This window comes from Pollachius pollachius (genome assembly GCF_949987615.1).
Source record: "Pollachius pollachius genome assembly, chromosome: 20".
Lineage (NCBI taxonomy): Eukaryota > Metazoa > Chordata > Actinopteri > Gadiformes > Gadidae > Pollachius > Pollachius pollachius.
In genome coordinates this window covers 16,092,500-16,112,331 of record NC_136953.1, presented here as the reverse complement: position 1 = coordinate 16,112,331, position 19,832 = coordinate 16,092,500, and the positions used below count along the sequence as shown (strand labels likewise).

At 44.9% G+C, this 19,832-nt stretch overlaps 1 protein-coding gene across 1 annotated transcript; it reads right to left on the bottom strand.

The window, feature by feature from the left end:
• Nucleotides 1-1,650: 1,650 nt before the first annotated feature.
• LOC307090883 (major histocompatibility complex class I-related gene protein-like) lies at nt 1,651-12,824 on the bottom strand. The gene is made up of 5 exons (XM_079757682.1): nt 12,709-12,824; nt 8,065-8,331; nt 5,717-5,992; nt 2,360-3,121; nt 1,651-2,144 (listed from the first exon to the last, which is right to left on the bottom strand). The coding sequence occupies exons 1-4, from the start codon at nt 12,809-12,811 to the stop codon at nt 3,048-3,050; spliced, it is 720 nt and encodes a 239-aa protein (XP_079613808.1). The 5' UTR covers nt 12,812-12,824; the 3' UTR covers nt 1,651-2,144; nt 2,360-3,047.
• Between the last annotated feature and the right edge of the window lie 7,008 nt (nt 12,825-19,832).

Genomic DNA, 19,832 nt, shown 5'->3' with positions numbered 1-19,832 from the left:
GACTTCATAGTTTATACATGAGTGACAATATCATGAAAATGGAATACTTCTATAGTTGTGTGAATTTGAATTACACTTTCATTGTAATTAGCGTTAAAACAGCATTTGCTTCCATCCATATTTGTTTAAATATGTGAATAGGTATGTAATATTACATATAGTATTATTAATACTGCTGTGCACACAATGGAATGCAAAGCACGTGTGACAATAATTCCCATTCTCTCGTCCACACACACACACACACACACACACACACACACACACACACACACACACACACACACACACACACACTTTGTCTGAATCACTATTCAACTTTTTTTGAAAGCTTTACACTGCATCTTGTATGCACCCAGCGATAAATGGACACAAACGGTCAAATAGCCTACACAAAGTCAGGCAGGTTAAAGGACAATTCCGGTATTTTAAACTTTGAGGCTCCTTTATGGTTTGTTTTGGGAAATGGAGTGGTTGACACCGAAAATTTGACTATTGGTCCTGTCTCAGGTATTGGTTAATTTAGAATCGTCCCTGCCTGCTTCACAATGGCTGGCTACGTGCACGCACAAACCTGTCCTTAAAACACCCCTAAACGTTCGTTTTCAGAAATGTGCAACTCACCGAGTTGTTAGTGGTGTTCGTTGATGTTCCAAATCAAGTATCGCAGCGACATACAGTTTATTTCGTGTTTTATTGCACATTTATCGCATTTTGTAAATCCCATTGATTCCTGTTGGAAGGCTCATTGCCCGGCAGAAACTGCATTTCACTACGATACTTGATTTGGAACAACGAACAAACACCACTAACCACTCGGTGAGTTGCACATTTCTGAAAACTTCGGTGTCAGCCGAGACCAACCAGAAATGGGACTCAATGTTCAAAATACCGGAATTGCAATAAAATTACTCTACAGTGAAAAAACGAGCAGATTCTCACCTAGCCTAACGGAAAGTAGGCTACACGTTATTCCTGCAGAGGTAACTCGTTTTATTTTCCCTCTGAGCCATGTGCTGACTGACACTGAGCATGTCCGGCATGTCTGTGGACTCCGCGACGTTCGCGCCCATTATTCAGGATACATAAATTGGCCTTAAAGCTTTAAATCAATGAGAGCCCCTTAAAAACTAGGTAAATCTATCACAAAAACAAATCAACTTTACAAGACAGTGTGCTTATGTCGGTGCCCGCCTGATTGAGCGCTTCTTTACTACTATATTAAGCTAGCTCAAAACTGAAAAGAGGGCTCACACAGCCACTGCCTGCCAACTCAACCTTTAAAAAACCTTGTGAAATTCGTCTGTTCTTTACATTATCACGGCAACTTTACAGATGCACAATATCTCACACTTTGGGACTACTGAAAAAAACGAAAAATTACCGAGAGTAGTAGAGTTGTAGTCGCTCACTGCAGGCAGAGGATGAACAAAATGGCGCCCTGCCTCAGGGCATGTAAAGAGTAAAGAGGGGCGTGGTCACCTCACATGCGCATGCTTCCGTAATTGACCTCAATCTTTTTGGGTTGAACAGATAGGTCAGCAGCGTCAGCGGAGACGATGAACACATTTTAAGTTGTACACGTTAAACTATTTTGGTTTTAATTTGAATTAATATATATTTCATTAGACAAATAGAATATTAATTTGTCACATCTAAGAAGGGCTTGAATCATTTTTTTGAGTGTAGCACGATTGTGGTAGCCTATGTAGCAATGCAATTCTCTAGCTAGCAGAACCCTCAAATAATACATTTTGAGGAAACACATTAAAATTAATCGATTATTGCATTCAAACTTGACAGAATAACACTGTCCCAAATCTTAATTCAGAATCTTTGAACATTATTTGAAACTTAAATATTACTAAACAATATAACATAATTAAAAGGTTATAACGCGAAGCGGCAGAGTTATCTGCCAAATCTATCACAAATAGAGAGATGTAAATGATTTACACTTCTTACAGATTGATGATTGTTATCAAAATAGAGTTAAGTATGAATATTGTAATTAAGCAAATGTAGACTCTGCAGTTAGCTGAAATCCCAAGCCTGATTGTAAGGATTATAAATGAAAAGCGATCCACTCCATCCTGGTTTAGGAAGCTGAACGTGACAAGCATCTTCATGATTTAACTTTGACCCTAAACAGCAAGGAAGCACAAGTCAACATTAAACACATTATCACTGTGATGATGTACTGTTAACATATTACTGTGATGAAGTATTGTTCAACTATTACTGTGATGAAGTAGTGTTAAAATATTACTATTACTATTGCTGTTATAAAGTAGGCTGCTTATAAATATAACTGTACATATATTACAGAATAAGTATTGCAAAGTGATAAAATACTGACTGTGGTCAGAGGTTAGGCCTCAGGAGCCAGCTTCTGCTCCTCAGTGGTTTCAGAGCTGCAGTCAGAACCTGGGAAGTAGCAGAATGGGAGGAGGTGAAGTCATGACTGAGCTAGATGTATCTAGATCTATAGATCTCTATAGTCCAGTGACCTAGATGTATCTAGATCTATAGAGCTGTATAGTCCAGTGAGCTAGATGTATCTAGATGTAACTAGATATACAGAGCTGTATAGTCAAGTGAGCTAGATGTATTTAGATCTACAGAGCTGTATAGTCCAGTGAGCTAGATGTATCTAGATCTACAGAGCTGTATAGTCCAGTGAGCTAAATGTATCTGGATCTATAGAGCTGTATAGTCAAGTGAGCTAGACAAGTCACCAAGGTCTCCGTGTTGGTAGTGGCGTTAATCATAAGAGAAGAACTGCAGTAAAAACTAATTTTACTCACTAACTGATTTGTGACGCTTATCTGAATCTAAGGATCAAGAGAAATGATTAGTGTCGTAACCGTGGTGAATATCCTCATGTTATTAGACTTTCATATTCTTAATGCCACAACATCTCTATGGACACGACATTGGAGGAGGTTCATCATTCAGAGGTCGAGGTTTCTACAACCAGACCACCAGTGTGTGAAGACAACCAATCAGAGTCTAGGAAGGGGACAGGAAGTAGGAGCAGGTGGAAATCAGGTGTCAACAGCAACAGCAACAGCAACAGCAACACCAGTGAGGATGAAAGCAAGGATGTGACTCTTGTCCCCTGAAGGTAAATCAAGAAAATAAAATCAGGTGTGTAATAATAGATGTCGGACAGAGACCCTCCCCCATCCATCCCTCCATCATTGAACCACATGTCTACGGTCACGTGATGCTACACACACGACTAACACAACATCAGTGTAACTATTCCTCTAGAATCTGTTCTGGAGCTCAGGGTCACTCAGGGACTGATCTGAGCTTACCCCTATTCATAGAACTCATTTACCCACAATCCACCGTGTTCTGCTGCAGTGAGCTACTCCTGAGAGCTGTGTGTTTACCCAGTAGCTTCAACAGTGTCCAGGTAGACACGGGGCCTCTAGGAATAGTCAAATCTCCTTACTTTTATGCCTCCTTTCCTTAACCTTTAGTGGAAAACGTAAAGGAGAGATGAAAAGGTGCTTCCTTTTGAACAAAGAAAAAGACGGCACTGTTAAAAATGAATTCGACTCCACTTTTCCTAACCGATGTCATTGCGCGACTGCGAGTATCGCTGACCTCTAGCGTCTCTAGCGTGGAACTAAAGTTTGGAAAGTTGGACTACAACAAGCGCTCTTTCGATCCATGCGTTCTTGTCGTATTGATTTCAATCAGGTTGTCACCAACAGTGAAAATCACGTAGGTCGGACTTGGCCAACGGGAATATTTTGGGCCACTTGCATCCCAATTCACATGTGGAAAGAAAAGAGGCTCAACTCATGTTGATGTTGAACTTAACTTAACTACCCCCAGTAGTCTTTTTTTCAGGGGGTTTCTCCCCTGAGAAAATTTGAAAATCGGGCTGATGAACATGCAACTGCAACGTAGTTTGAGAAGAAAAGGAAAGACCAATCGTCCTGTCTGACTCACGTAGGGGCAGGCCTACTGAGTAGGTTAATGTTTATGTTAAGGATAGGAAAGTGCCCCACATGCACCAGCAGCCAAAATGAGACATTAGAAAAGCCTGTCGCGAAATAAACACTGTCATGCGCCTACCCGATGTCAAGTGGACCGGGTTGAATTCACTCCGGGTCTCCTGAATCTGTGCAAACTAGAGCAGCACTAAACAGCAATATCGACGTGATGCGCTATGCATAGAGAATCAAATTTGCAACATTTTGCAAAAAATGATTCTAAATCTGCCCATAAATGTACACGTCAGAATTGTGCGCTTTTCACTGGCTACAATATTGCATCTGTCAGTTGTCAAATTTGATGAACGAAATGTTAAAGGTCCCATGACATGCCACCAGGTGTGGGTTGATTAGCCGTTACAAGCCGTTTTGGAAATCTGTCCCTTATGACATCACAGGTGGGCGTGTCAACCTAGATGTTTGCTAGATAGATCAGTCTACCAGCCTACCCAGTGGACTGTAGCAAACGTTGCTCATCTATCCGTCACACATCTAGGTGGACACGCCCACCTGTGATGTCATAAGGGACAGCTTTCCAAAACGGCTTGTAACGGCTAATCAACCCAAAACTGGTGGCATGTCATGGGACCTTTAAACTTCAATAATTGTTCGTAGTCAACTTATATAGTCCATTTATTTAAGCTCTCAACAGCATAACCGTACAGCTTTGCCACATCGGCGGGAAAACACGGCACACGCAAAGTACATCCATGTAATCAGCCGTTCAAAGCCAGTCCTGCATGAATCGTGGCCCCAGCTCGCCGCATACTAGTAGCCTGGGTGCTTTATGCGTGGAACAAGCTGGATACGGAGCGGGTGAAAAACTCCTTAAAAGTGTGTGTGTGTGTCTGTGTGTGTTTGTGTGTCACTCTGTTCGAGCCTGCACGAGAGTTCAATGTTGTCATTATCTGTTACGCCTTTCTGACCAATCGTAGTTTAAGGCCGACCTGGGCTGTACCACTTCGGGAGGGGGCGCTCAGTTACTCCCCTCTAGACAAAATCGAATTGGTTGCGACGTTGAGTTAAGTTAAGTTTGTGAGTGTTGCGTGTGTTGCGTGAGTGAGAGGTTGCGGTTGCACAGCTCGGGCTGCCGGACGGCGTTGCAAGGAACTTTTAAAAACAAAATATTGATATCCCGCAGTAATCAGCCCGGCGGCCCCGGAACGTTAACGGCTCACAGGGAATTCTCCCGACTCTCCCGATTACCACTCTGCGTGTGTGTGTGTGTGTGTGTGTGTGTGTGTGTGTGTGTGTGTGTGTGTGTGTAGCCATTATTCGATTGCCTGGTAAACATACGGTAATATTCATACTGGTTTCAATAATACATTTGATAGTATTTAGCTATATAGGCTAGCAGCATGAAACAGCAACATCGACGAGATGCGCTATGCATAGAGAAGAAAGATTACCGACGTTGAATTTGCAACATTTTGCTACAAATTATTCAACCATATTATTATTATTCACAACCATAAAGAAGTAATCTCTACGGGGCTATTTTCATCATTATTATGTTTTTTTATTTTCGTTTTGACGGCACAGCGATCCAGGGCTATTACACAAAAGATCCGGGGCTATAGCCTCGAATGCCCCGGTCTACCGGCGTGCCTGGGTAGAGGCCTCTGGCAGTGGTTGTGATGAGGTCAGGTGGAGGTGGTGAGACATGTGTTCCCCACCTCCATCCCCTCCAACACCAGTCTTACCCCCGTTGGTCCTGATGAGGCCGGGGTCCAGGGGGGTGGAGATGTCCTCGATGCCTTTCAGCCGGACCACACACTCGTATCTGCCCCAGTCCTCCTGTGTGACGGCCGTGAGGTTGAGGTCCACGCTGACCTGGAAGGTCCCGTCGTGGTTGGGGAGGACCTCCCCGGGGTCCACCTGCTCCTGGAGCTCCTGGCCGTCTCTCCTCCAGAACACCACCACCCTGTCAGGGAAGAAGCCTGTAGCATGGCACACCACTGGGGAGGAGGGAGCAGAGACACCCACGGACGCTCTGGAGAGAGGGAGGGGGGGGGGGGGGGGGGGGAAGAGAGAGAGAGAGAGAGAGAGAGAGAGAGAGAGAGAGAGAGAGAGAGAGAGAGAGAGAGAGAGAGAGAAATACATTAATAAATATATATATATCATGTCAGACAAACTAATGCTCGCCTTTGAGCATGAAATCATTAACTGTTGGGGTGAAGCTCTGCAGAAACTCTAAAGGACATGAGACAACAAAGACTACAAATAGGAGCCTCTTCAGAACACATGTCTTTATGTTATGGAGTCACAACACACCTGGATAATGTAGAATGGTTAACAAAATAATAATTAGTTTAAAATGATACTGAACTAATTAATGAGTCTCAAACTACACCGCCCTACACCACCCTACAGCCCCTACACCCCCTACACCACCCTACACCTCCCTACACCACCCTACACCTCCCTACACCTTCCTACACCACCCTACACTCCCTACACCACCCTACACCACCCTACACCCCCCTACACCTCCCTACACCACCCTAAACCCCCTACACCCCCTACACCACCCTACACCCCCCTACACCCCCTACACCCCCTACACCACCCTACACCCCCTACACCCCCTACACCACCCTACACCACCCTACACCCCCTACACCACCCTACACCCCCTACACCCCCCTACACCCCCTACACCACCCTACACCTCCCTACACCACCCTACACCTCCCTACACCCCCTACACCCCCTACACCACCCTACACCACCCTACACCCCCTACACCACCCTACACCACCCTACACCACCCTACACCGCCCTACACCCCCTACACCACCCTACACCCCCTACACCCCCTACACCACCCTAAACCCCCTACACCACCCTACACCACCCTACACCCCCTACACCACCCTACACCCCCCTACACCCCCTACACCACCCTACACCCCCCTACACCCCCTACACCACCCTACACCCCCTACACCACCCTACACCTCCCTACACCCCCTACCCCGTGGATAAATAAAGGAGGCCTCCCTCAGCAGTTCAGAGGTTAACTTTAACGGATTACCAAACAAAGTCACAATCACCTCCAGGATTAAAGACATGTCTGCCAGAACTGTAGGAAGACGCATTACTGATATGGATGAAAAGGTACGGCACCAGAAAACTGCTGCACTGAAAGGAGCATCGCTGTTCAGAGGAGCTGAGGGCAGGGAGAGGGACCAGACTGAATCAGAAAGACTGAATACGTCATTTTGTGCCCTGGTCATTCAATACATTTGAACACAGATGAGAAGCTTGTGTGTGCGTGCTTGTGTCTGTATGTATATATATACACGTACTTCTGGACATGTGTGTGTGTGTGTGTGTGTGTGTGTGTGTGTGTGTGTGTGTGTGTGTGTGTGTGTGTGTGTGTGTGTTCGTATTGGGGAGTGGAACAAATATTCAAATATATAAAGATTAGAATTAGGAATTAGAATTCTGTTTAAGACGGCAGCACAGCAGCACCACCTGCTGGTTACATGTCGGTAATGCAGCCGGTAGACCCGCGAAACCTTTCGTTGATTAAAGAAGATGTGACTTTATTAATGACTGCCGGGGCATTTTATGATATAAGTAGACGTTAACTACTTTAACTAAATGTCATGTCACATTTTATGTGCATTTAATTGCATTTGTATTTTGGAGTTGGCCATTTTGTCCTTTTGAATACAATATTTTAGAATAATTTTCATTGATTTAGATGAGACATATCTAGCAGTAGATTATACTGTGATTATATAGTATTTATTTAATATCGGGGTTTTGGACACTCAAGATCACAGATAGCAGGCCTTGGTCTCTTCAATTAATAAACACATAATTCTACACTGAGTACTGCTACACTGAGTACTTCTACACTGAGTACTGCTACACTGAGTACTACTTCACTGAGTACTGCTTATGGACAACTTACATGAATACGTGTGTGTGTGTGTGTGTGTGTGTGTGTGTGTGTGTTTAGTAGTATGGTTAAACTTTATTCTGGGGTCAAATGATGGCTATCTCCATGTTAGAGGTCAGACATTAGATATAAACGTACCTCCTGTCTGGTTAAAGCGCTTCATCAGAGTCCCAATGTTGACTTTGAAGCGCTGCTGGATACCCTTTCTCTTTTCAGTTTCCCTCTCCATGTAGTCGGGGTCTTCTCTGTTGGCCTGGTCCACCCAGTCCTGTTTGGGTACGATTCTCTGGGTGTTGCTGTCATAGTACTCAACCTGAACTTCATCTACCATCACAACCATCACAAACTCTGGGAAGGTTGTGAGTCCAGACGACGCCGTGGAGAAAGCCTGCAGAGAGTGCATCACTGTAGACAGACAGACAGAGGTTAAAGTACATCACGGAGACAGAGAGACAAACAGACAGGTTAATACATCACGGTAGACAGACAGACAGACATCTTAATACAGTACATCACAGTAGACAGACAGACAGAGAGAAAGACAGACATCTTAATACAGTACATCACAGTAGACAGACAGACAGAGAGACAGACAGACAGCTTAATACAGTACATCAATGTAGACGGACAGACAGGTTAATACAGTACACCACGGTAGACAGACAGACAGAGAGACAGACAGGTTAATACAGTACACGGTAGACAGACAGACAAACAGGTTAATACAGTACATCACGGGAGACAGACTGTTAGAGAGACCATTATATAATATTAAACAATTATTTAAATAACTATTCCAATGTTTTTATAATTATAAGTATATTGGTGAAAACTGTATTCGATGACGGCATTTTAACTATCTTCAGATTGCTATTATTGGAATGATAATAATTAATATAACAGTAATTCTTATATTTCATAATATATTGATAGCAACGATAATAATTATATTGTTGCGTGTGTGTGTGTGCGTGCGTGCATGCACGCACGCACGCACACACGTGCGTGCGAGTTATTATTAACTCGTCAATGTTCGTGGAGAATCATCGTGCGTGCATGCACGCACGCACGATGATTCTCCACGAACATTGACGAGTTAATAATAAGATTGTTAAGAGTGTTAATATAATACTTAGGATTAAAAGTAGACTTAAAGTACGCATCGGATTCCCTCCTAACTGTAGTTTAATGTTTAGATCTGATAATAGATTGTACATTTGTACCCACAGAGCCCCCCCTCAGAGAACAAATTTCAGCTGAGCCCCCCACGAAATTTTTTTTTTCTAAATCCCTGTGTTTTGAAAGATCTTTTAATTATTTTACACATTTTAAACATCTCTGATCATATCTTAAACATCTCTGATCATATCTTAAACATCTCTGATCATATTTTTTTGAAACATTTTAAACATATTTTTGAAACATTCTAAATCATCTTTATCTAAGCTTAACGTATTTAAAATACATTTGAACATCTTAATCTGTAAACTGCCAGTTTAGCCTTCTTTTTAGCTCACCTCAACTGTAGTGGGAGCAATGAGTTTGCGTAGCTGTGTTCGAAATCGTTCCCTATCATGGATATAGTGCACTATATAGGGTGCTCGCCATTTTTTAGTGGTGTTCGAATTCTCAGTGGTAAATTTCATGCACTATATAGTGGACTTAAAATACCCAAAATATTAGTGAAAATACGATGTTCCGTACATGTTACTCCCGTATACCACAATGCAATGCGGTGATGTTTTCCGGAGGAGAAGAAGAAGCTGAATGATCAAAATTAATTTAAAAAAAACCTTGATCAAGGAAATGTAACATTCAACATCAATACAACCTCCAGCTTTCCTCGTGGGTGCCGGGTTTGTTTACATGATGTGGGCACAGCTGTCTGCGTGACTGCGTGAATTCTCGGTTGTTGGTTTCCTATATAGTGCACTATATCATAAACACTATATAGGGAATAGTGAATGAGTGAATAGGGAACGATTTCGAACACAGCGCGTCTTCGTCTTTGTGTTTTTTCTGTTACTTTTTCTGGTACATTTTTTTCTCACGTCGCGCCCCCCCTGAAGAACTCTGGCGCCCCCCAGTGGAGGCGCGCCTCACAGTTTGAAAACCACTGGAATAGATCGTTTCGAAAATTAAAAACTGTAATCAGTCTTACCTGCAGTGGCGTGGCGTGGGGATTTTTTTTGAGGAAGCCAAGTGAGGCCAAGCCTTTAGAGAAAATAGTACGTTTCAGCTTGGATGCAGTTAATGCAACTACAACAGCTATTTGAGCGCCTGGTCATTTACCAGGACTTACACACACCGGTAATCTGACCGACACGACACACGCTCTCTCTCTCTCTCTCTCTCTCTCTCTCTCTCTCTCTCTCTCTCTCTCTCTCTCTCTCTCTCTCTCTCTCTCTCTCTCTCTCTCTCTCTCTCCTGCGCTCTCTCGCTCTCGCGCTCACTCTCTCTCGCACACACACACACACACACACACACACACACACACACACACACACACACACACACACACACACACAGTCCTCCTAAACATCTCACTAAATTATACATTTTATTATAAATACAACCCCTCCCCGACCGAAATGCACAAGCCGCTAAATGGTCAAAGAATCGGCAGCGCGGTTGTCGGCTATTTCAAGTTTCATGTTCACGTGTAACACGACTCACACAATCACAGTATTTGATATACATCCTTTTCGTAAAACTAGGCCAAAATCAATGTTAACTATTCAACACTACTTAAAAGACAACACCAAGACAACCCAGAACAAGCACATTTTCTGCATCATGCACGAGTTTGAAGCTAGACTCGGAATGGGTACATTCGTTTTGTGACACCGGGCAATACTTTCTTTCTTGAAAGCGTCTTACTGACTGTAGCGTCTTATGGGAAAAGAAGCAACGGTGAGTGACCATACTAAACACCTTATCCATACTATGGGTCTGTGAAATGCTAATGAAATCAAATGTATTTATTAAGCACATTTAATACGGTGTGCAATTATTTATTTATGTTTTTGTTATAATGGCCGTTTTTATTTGTATGCCCACCGTTATTATTATTTTTTACTGCCGTTTATGAAATAAATATGAACTAATGCCACAATTATTCATGTCTGCGATCATCACAGAGTCCACAAGCAACGCAGGTCGCAATCAACGATCAATCAATCTAGCGCACTGTCGAATTCTGCGCCCACAGTGTAAATGCAGGGAAAATGAGGCAAACCCAAACCAAATGTTTTCATGTCATTTATCGTCCTCATATCTGTATTTGCACACAATTATTCATGTCTGCAATCATCACAGAGTCCACAAGCAGCAGGTCGCAATCCCCGATGGGTCACAATTCATGACAGCACACAATTATTCATGTCTGCGACAGTGGTAAAATGGGGCCGGGGAACGACCCCATTTAACTTTAAATTAATTAATTTGCCCAAAAAACGCTCACACACACTGCCTTTCTCATTAACATATCTGATGATGACAGTGAGTTGGCACTTGTTTGATATGTCGGACGTGTCATCCACTTGTACAGCAATGAAAGGGGACATGCTTATTTCTGTATCAGTCTCATCCTGGATGACTCGAGCTATGCTTTCGATTATCTCATTCTGTATGGTGTTAGACATACCGCTGAAGACTGTTGACGATTCCAAGTCCTCTGCAAGCGTAGTGTCAAACTCCGCAAACGCATGAACTAACTCCACAAAATTGCCCCGGTTTGCGCTGCCAGCGGCCTCATTGTGTCCACGGAAACCTTGTTCTTGGCGAGCAAGGTACAAGGCTGTTACAATAAGTCTCCTCAAAATATCACGATTCTTTGTAACCTGTTCATTGTGCTTCTTTACGCTGATGCTTCTTGCCAAATCCAGAGCCTCATCAATCCTGACACGTCCAAACAGTGCCAGTTTCACAGCGCAGTCGATGTGGCTTTTGGATTTTCCATGCCTCTCGATTGCGCGGGACAAGTTGGCAAGGTCAACGAATCCTGTAGTGACCCAGGGATTGTTGAGGGAGCACGAATTCCTATCAAAAAGAATACACGGCCAGCAAAATAGTCGCTGGAGTTTGTTGCTGCCAGCTAGCCACTCCGTTCGAGTATAGTTCGCTTCATTGAACGTCCGAAAGCCTTGCTTTCTCTCCAATCGCAGTTTCAGCGTCGGTGTTGGCCTACCATCTGATTTTATTTGGAGTCGCTGCTGTTGTGGTAGATTCGCAAAATTATTTTAAAGCAAATAATCTATTAAATCTACATCTCCACCCTCCATAACTGCATTTGCAATGCTAACGAGGCTACTCAAAAATGAGAACAATTCAAACATGCGAATTTCGCGCTATTTGTTTTTTCGGTGACGTTGATAATGATGCTTTGATTTGATTGGTGTGAAGCCAAGGGCCGAGTGGCTTCCCTTGGGACCCTCCTGACACCCTCCTGACCAATCAGAGGAGGGCACTGTCATTACGGTAGCCTCACCTGATTGGTCAATTCTTTCTTTTTTTTTTTACAAGGGATGCCAGCTCGGGCTGGCTTCCTCGCAGCGTACAGTGTTGTGTTTCGCCGCGTCTTCAGTATATAACAGGGGCGCCGTATCGCGCATTGTGAAATGGTCAATGAGAGGAGAAAATGGGGAAGAAATGACAGCAACACAGCACAAAATAATTAACGAAACTGTTAATATAAATGTGTTTATTGGATGACAACTACAGCCTAAAAAAAAAGGGAAGCCTGGCTTCCCTTGGCCTCCGGGAGAAAACGCCACTGCTTACCTGAGGACACATCGTGACCAAAGACCAACAGCAGCAGCCCTATTAGCGCCTTCATATCGACGTAATCAGAAGAATAGCTCGATGAGATTATCCACAGAGACATGACTCCGACTCCATTATCACACGGACTGACCAGTCCAGGAAACCTGCGAACAAGAGACGCTGCGAGAGGGAGAGGCTGGTGTGGACCAATAGGAATTCAATACGGCTTTGACGTCATTAGTTACCAGGAGAACCTAAAGTGAAACTAACTTAAACACACGCACACACACGCACACACACACACTGCAATCAAGTTTCATGTAACCCTGAAATAATTGTTCTTACAAAATCATGTTCAGCTATACATAATCTTCATCTATAATAATAATAATAATAATAATAATAATGTTTATATATTTACACTCCAGCTAAATGTGTGTTGAGTGCATGTACGTAGATAGGTGTGCGCGTGTGTGTGTGTGTGTGCGTGTGTATATGCGTGTGCGTGTGTATCTAGGTGTGTGTGTGTGTGTGTGTGCGTGTGCGTGAGTGTTTGCGTGTATGTGTGTGTGTATTTTGTCCGTCAGCATAAGACATCTGATATCAGGACGCTAGTGGAGGAAGATCATAAGAAATATGAACTCTAGTCAGAGTAACGCTGGTCAGGGGGGTGGACTACACACACACACACACACACACACACACACACACACACTTCCCGGACACTTTTCAGTCAATGATTTATTTGCTTGTTGTTGTGTCACTGCTTGTCTGTCGTACTGTCGTACGTTCTCTTGTCATATTTTTTATTATTCCGATGTTCGATTCATCATCAACACTAGGCCTATCTTAGCCTGGCACATGGAGTCATTCCCGTTATCTGGGCTGGCAGCAGACCAGTTCAAAGAAGGGATCATTTGGAAGCATTGTTTTTTTGGAATAACGATGCAACAGACTTAACGATGCATGCAGTGATGATATGAGACACTGATAATTTAAAACAGCCTTTGTGGAATCTGACCACATCTTTTTTTTTTTTGAACTCCATGTCTGGTTGGAAATGCACCCAGGTGACATCTCCTTTAACACTCTCTATTGTCTTTATGTGTGTGTGGGTATACAGTGGGCAATGGGATTGTACGGTGGGCAAATGGGATTTACCAATATGGCGGCTTGGAATGTGCGTTTTCTTAAAGGGGTGCATCCAGCAAAAATCTAGGTCGACACGCCCACTCGTGAGGCCAAGGCGGAGAAGATCATCATGGCCCGAGCATTTTTGCGACTCAAATGTTTTCCTAGTTGTACATGGTGTATACAGTGGGGCAAAAAAGTATTTAGTCAGCCACCAATTGTGCAAGTTCTCCCACTTAAAAAGACGAGAGAGGCCTGTAATTTTCATCATAGGTAAACCTCAGCTATGAGAGACAAAATGAAAAAAAAAAATCCAGAAAATCACATTGTCTGATTTTTTAAGAATTGATTTGCAAATTATGATGGAAAATAAGTATTTGGTCACCTACAAACCAGCAAGATTTCTGGCTGTCACAGACCTGTAACTTCTTCTTCTTTAAGAGGCTGTTTACCTGTATTAATGGCACATGTTTGAACTCCTTATCAGTATAAAAGACACCTGTCCACAACCTCAAACAGTCACACTCCAAACTCCACTATGGCCAAGACCAAAGAGCTGTCAAACGACACCAGAAACACAATTGTAGACCTGCACCAGGCTGGGAAGTCTGAATCTGCAATAGGCAAGCAGCTTGGTGTGAAGAAATCAACTGTGGGAGCAATTATTAGGCAATGGAATACATAAAAGACCACTGATAATCTCCCTCGATCTGGGGGAGATTATTGCTCTAGAGGAGATCTGCATGGAGGAATGGGCCAAAATACCAGCAGCAGTGTGTGAAAACCTTGTAAAGACTTACAGAAAACGTTTGACCTCTGTCATTGCCAACAAAGGGCATGTAACAAAGTATTGAGATGACCTTTTGTTATTGACCAAATACTTATTTTCCACCATCATTTGCAAATAAATTCTTTAAAAATCAGACAGTGATTTTCTAGATTTTTTTTTTCATTTTGTCTCTCATAGCTGAGGTATACCTGTGATGAAAATTACAGGCCTCTATCATCTTTTTAAGTGGGAGAACTTGCACAATTGGTGGCTGACTAAATACTTTTTTGCCCCACTGTATATAAGGTACAAGGCTGTCTTTGGTGAGAAAGCATCCAATTTCGTGGTTATTGAAAAAACAATTTTTTTATAGCAATAAACGTCAAACATCAGATGTATTATTTTGGCAGTGACTGGTTTATTAAAAAGTGTATTGAAATACGTTCTTTAGACTTATTTGAACAGTGAGTGCAAGTTGTGACATTATGTGCATTTTAAGAATAATCCTTCATGTCAGCTTAAATACAACATTTGAATATTTTGGTAATAATAATTTAAATAACACATGACAATGTTCATTAGTGTGGTCTATAATACAAACTATTTTCTTTCTTCTACAATGCAGTTGAAACGTCATTTTATTTGACCTTTCCACCCCGTCGTGTGCGGAGGTATAAACACGGGGTCAAAGGTCAGCAGCTGCAGTGAACCGCTAAGCTGATTTATTACTTATTGCATCAGTAGAGCGACGTTCCCTGAGCCCGACGTCCACCACGCCCGATCCACGTCTGCATCATCGCCCCGACCTCCACGACCCCACCCCTCGACTTCCTCCTCCGCCGAACGGCGACGCCTCCTCGTCCGGCCCGCGCCCCGCCCCGGCCACGCCCCTCTCCGCGGGCACAGTCCTGTACACCCTGCGACCCCCGGGGTCCACCGAGTGGAACCTGAACCCCGGCGGGGGCGTGGCGGCGCCATCCCTCACGGGGCCCTGTGGGGCCGTGAAGCTGGCCCTGTAGACGGAGTCCTTCTCCATGGGGGGCCCGGTGTTCAGGGGCCGGGGGCAGGGCTTACAGCTCAGCGAGCGCTGCGCCGCCTTGGGCGTGTACGAGGCACGCGCCGTGGTGGTCCGGGCGAAGGGCCCCCGGGGGCGCTCCAGCTCCTGCCGGGGCGGGGCCACGGGGAGGCGCCGCGGCGTGGTCCAGGCCCTGAAGTCCTCCTTCATGGTGGACCTCACGGAGGACCTCATGGAGGCCTCCGCGGGGGGCCGGTCTCGCACCCAGGCCTCCCTGTGGGGCCGCGCCCCCGGGGGCCGCTGGAACCCGCGGTGCTCCCCGAAGTGGGCCCGGGTGGTGGAGAGGAGGGCCATGTCCCCCTCGGGGGCCCGGTACTCCCGGGTCTGGGGCTGGAGCCGGGCCGGGAGGGGCCAGGTCCGGAACTGGTCCCTGAACTCTGTGGTGCTGGCGAAGGAGGCGGGGCTCCTCTCCCGGGCCGCCGCCGGCACGAAGGACCGGGCCGTCTCGGAGGGCTGGCCCCTGAAGCCCGTGCGGCTGGCGCAGACCCTCGCCAGAGGGGGGCCGGAGGGGTGGTAGGCAGGCCGGGCCGGGGGCCTCCGGGGCCGGACCGCGGGGGACAGGTAGTGGGAGCTGTAGTCGGCGGTGCCGTCGAAGGGCGGGACTTCCCGTGGCGGCGGGGCGGGTCCGCAGCTCTCCCTCGCCGTCACCGGGGGGCCGGGGCGGCAGAAGCTGTCTCTGTTGGTCGTGGCTGTTGCGAACAGCTCTCTGTTGACTTTGAGGTTGTCACGTGGACGGAAAGGGTGGACCCTCACAGGACTGTCCCACGCCTGGAAGTCTTCTGTTGGAAGGACGATGGCGTCGTTCATGAGTTGATGTACGAACCACAGTTATTTTTTCAGTAACGGGGTAATCTAACTAATTACTGTTTCCGTCGTTACAACGCCGTTACCGTTACTGTACGTTAAATGCGGTGCGTTACTATGAAATGATTGAATAAACTGCGTAATCCGAACGCACCCCTGGCTCCAAACACAAACTGCTAGTGAGGAGACCGGGTGGGTTAACAACGAGATAAGCGATTATGATTGGCTAAGGCAGAGTCATGTTTCATGGTAGCCAATCGGAGCCAGTGTTTTTACACACAAGCCAGGACACGCGCGCCACGCAAACGCACACACCAAACAGATTCGATGAAGCAGCAGAAATGGCGAGTCCGGAGCAATCCGATGAAAAGTTGGCATTTTCTGTATTATTCGGCAGACGTTCCACAGCCTTTGCAACTAAGCAAATTAAAATTCAGTTGGAAGTAAATCAGGGCCTTGAATGGGCAGTTCAACCATTTAACACATTAAGGCAAAGTGAAAACTGCTCAGAAAAATCCAAATTCTTTGACATATAGCAACTTTCTTTTTTTACAGTAACGCAAATAGTTACTTTCCCTGGTAACTAGTTACTTTTATTATAAAGTAATTCAGTTACTGAGTCAGTTACTTTTTGGAACAAGTAGTGAGTAACTATAACTAATTACTTTTTTAAAGTAACGTTCCCAACACTGTACGCTACACACGTCGCGGCCGGGGGCACCCACCTGTGTACACCGAGTGAGACGCCATCCCGGCATTCAGGGGAGGGCGTTCGTCTGACCCGGATCCGAATGGTGTGTGGGCTCTCTGGTTCCCGTAGGCTGATCTGTTGACACACGGTTGACATCGACCCACTGTTTTCATAGTTCACATGACATCAGGGCATGTGGCTCCGGAGTTAGAGCGGGTCGGCTGGTAACCTGAAGGTTGCTGGTTCGATCCCCGGCTCCTCCAAGCCGAATGTCGAGGTGTCCCTGAGCGAGGCGCCTCACCCTGAGTGCTCCAGACGAGCTGGCGGTCGCCTTGCATGGTTGACACACCGTGTCAACCTCCGTGTGTGGGTGAATGTTAGGCAATAATGTGAAGTGCTTTGAGTGGCCAGTGGTTAGAAAGGCACCATATAAATGCATTCCATTACTCATCAAACTGCCTCTTGGGTATTGAACTCTTTTAGAGACACCAATTAGTAAACAGGATGTAATATGCAAGAAATCAACTGGCTATATTAGTTTAAATTGTACAAGGCTCCTACCTTCGAGTGTACCTAACCGTGGGCTCGTCTGTAGGCCGGCCGTCATTTCTGTGGTTTCTACTGGGTTGAACAGAAGGCGAACAGAGCCCAACTTTTCCCTGGTTGTCTGGGAGCAGAAGGGCTGACACCTGGACAGGTGGCTTTGGTCGCTCTGTGTTCTCGCAGTGGTGCTTTCTGAAACAACTCGCGCGCGCACACACACACACACACACACACACACACACACACACACACACACACACACACACACACACACACACACACACACACACACACACACACATCGGTAGTTCAGGTCATATCTTAATCCCTGCGTGTTTTCATAGTCTAACAATCACGTCTGAGGATTATTATCAAGAACAGACGACTCGCATCAAAAAGGATTATCAAATATTGGAGGCTGTACCGTATTTTTGCAGACGTGCACACGTTTGATCGTGGTTGATGGTACCTGTTTCACACTTTCTGCCGTGATAAATCGCTGCCACATAAGCCATTATTTCATAAACATGAGCTCACCTCATTCATGTCGTAGCTCGCTGTATTGTTACCCAATCGTTCGCCACATCAACGCTATCGGACGCGGAGCGTTGATGTTCGGCGCCGGTCTGACATGTCAACGCTCTCTTATTTACTGTCACTGCTGCGATTCAGCAGCGGCAGAGAGCAGCTTGGTGAATAATTGAGGACCAGTAAGAACACGAGTCGTGGTGAACGTAGCGCTTCTAAAAATACACCAGCGCGTCTGTCTCTTCGCTGCGTGATGCCGGGCGCAGTGGACACAGCTTGCGGTGATGAGGGCGCATTCAATGCATTCAATGTGACATATTGGCGTGATTAAAGATATGAGCTCTTTGGATGTACGGAGGCGATGCGTTTGTGTTGCTTTTCATTGGGTGTTTGCTGCACACGTCATTTTACAATTCAGGACGTAGCATTTATCGTGCACAGAGCTACTCACCCACAGCTGCAGATTTGGCAGAGACACCAGCTCATGATGTCTCCTTAACTCACAAATCATCCATGGAGTAAAATAAATAAATCCCGACCCCGCTGTGAGCTTGTGATCTCATCATAGGGAACAACACGTGATGGTAATGCGTTGTTGTTTATCTCGGGTAACCAAGCCCAGTGTAGAACTCTGCGGGACGCCGATTGGGAACGTTCCACCTGGAGATGACTCCAACTGGAGTTTGAGACACTTTAAGGTAAAGTCCACTCCACCTTAAAGTGGCTCAACCTTAACGTCACCCCACCTTAAATAAGTCCACCTTAAAGTGCCTCGGCCTTAAAACGACTCGACCTTCAATTTAATTAAACCATGAGCCTTTTTATTGATGCGAGGTAAAAAAAAACAACAACAATGCTAAATACTTTTCCACGTCCACTTAAAATATTGTGTTTGTTTCGTATTGACTTACTCATATTTATCACATTTCAATTCGATTAAAAGTAAGCAATTCCAGTAATACATGTACTACATGTTGTGTCCACACGGGGACGCCTGTGGACAGCGTTGGAGAGGTCCGTCAGATATATAAATATATATGATCAGGTTTTTTGCTCCTACCCAAACAAAATACGGCTATACTGGATTTAATAGAGGGTTTACTAGCCTACCACGTCATGTGTTTACCCCAGTGCCTTGAACCAAGCAAAAAGTTAAATAAATTAAAAAAAGAGTTTAAAGTGGTTCCATGTATTTCTTGACCATGCAACAGGGCTTCCTACGCTTATAATATATCAGTCATGATATAATACATAACCCCATGAAACAAATACGTTATTGATTCGTTCATCTCGTCACTTGTAGTTCCCCAAAGCCAATTATTAAATTCGTAAGGTGACCAAAAGGTGGCGCCATTTTGTTACATTAGTGACATCGTTCTTGTGATAAATATTATTTTATATATTAATATATAATATATAATATACAATCTGATATTACAAATACAAATAACAATAACCAATTGCCAGGACCTTTGACCTCGTCCCCAGACCGTCTCACGTCAATGCTACCTCTCTGATTGGTCTGTTTGTTTGTGAACCATGAGGTCGGACCAAAGCCATACAACAAACGACTGGAAGCTTTCCCCATGTCGGAGAACTTC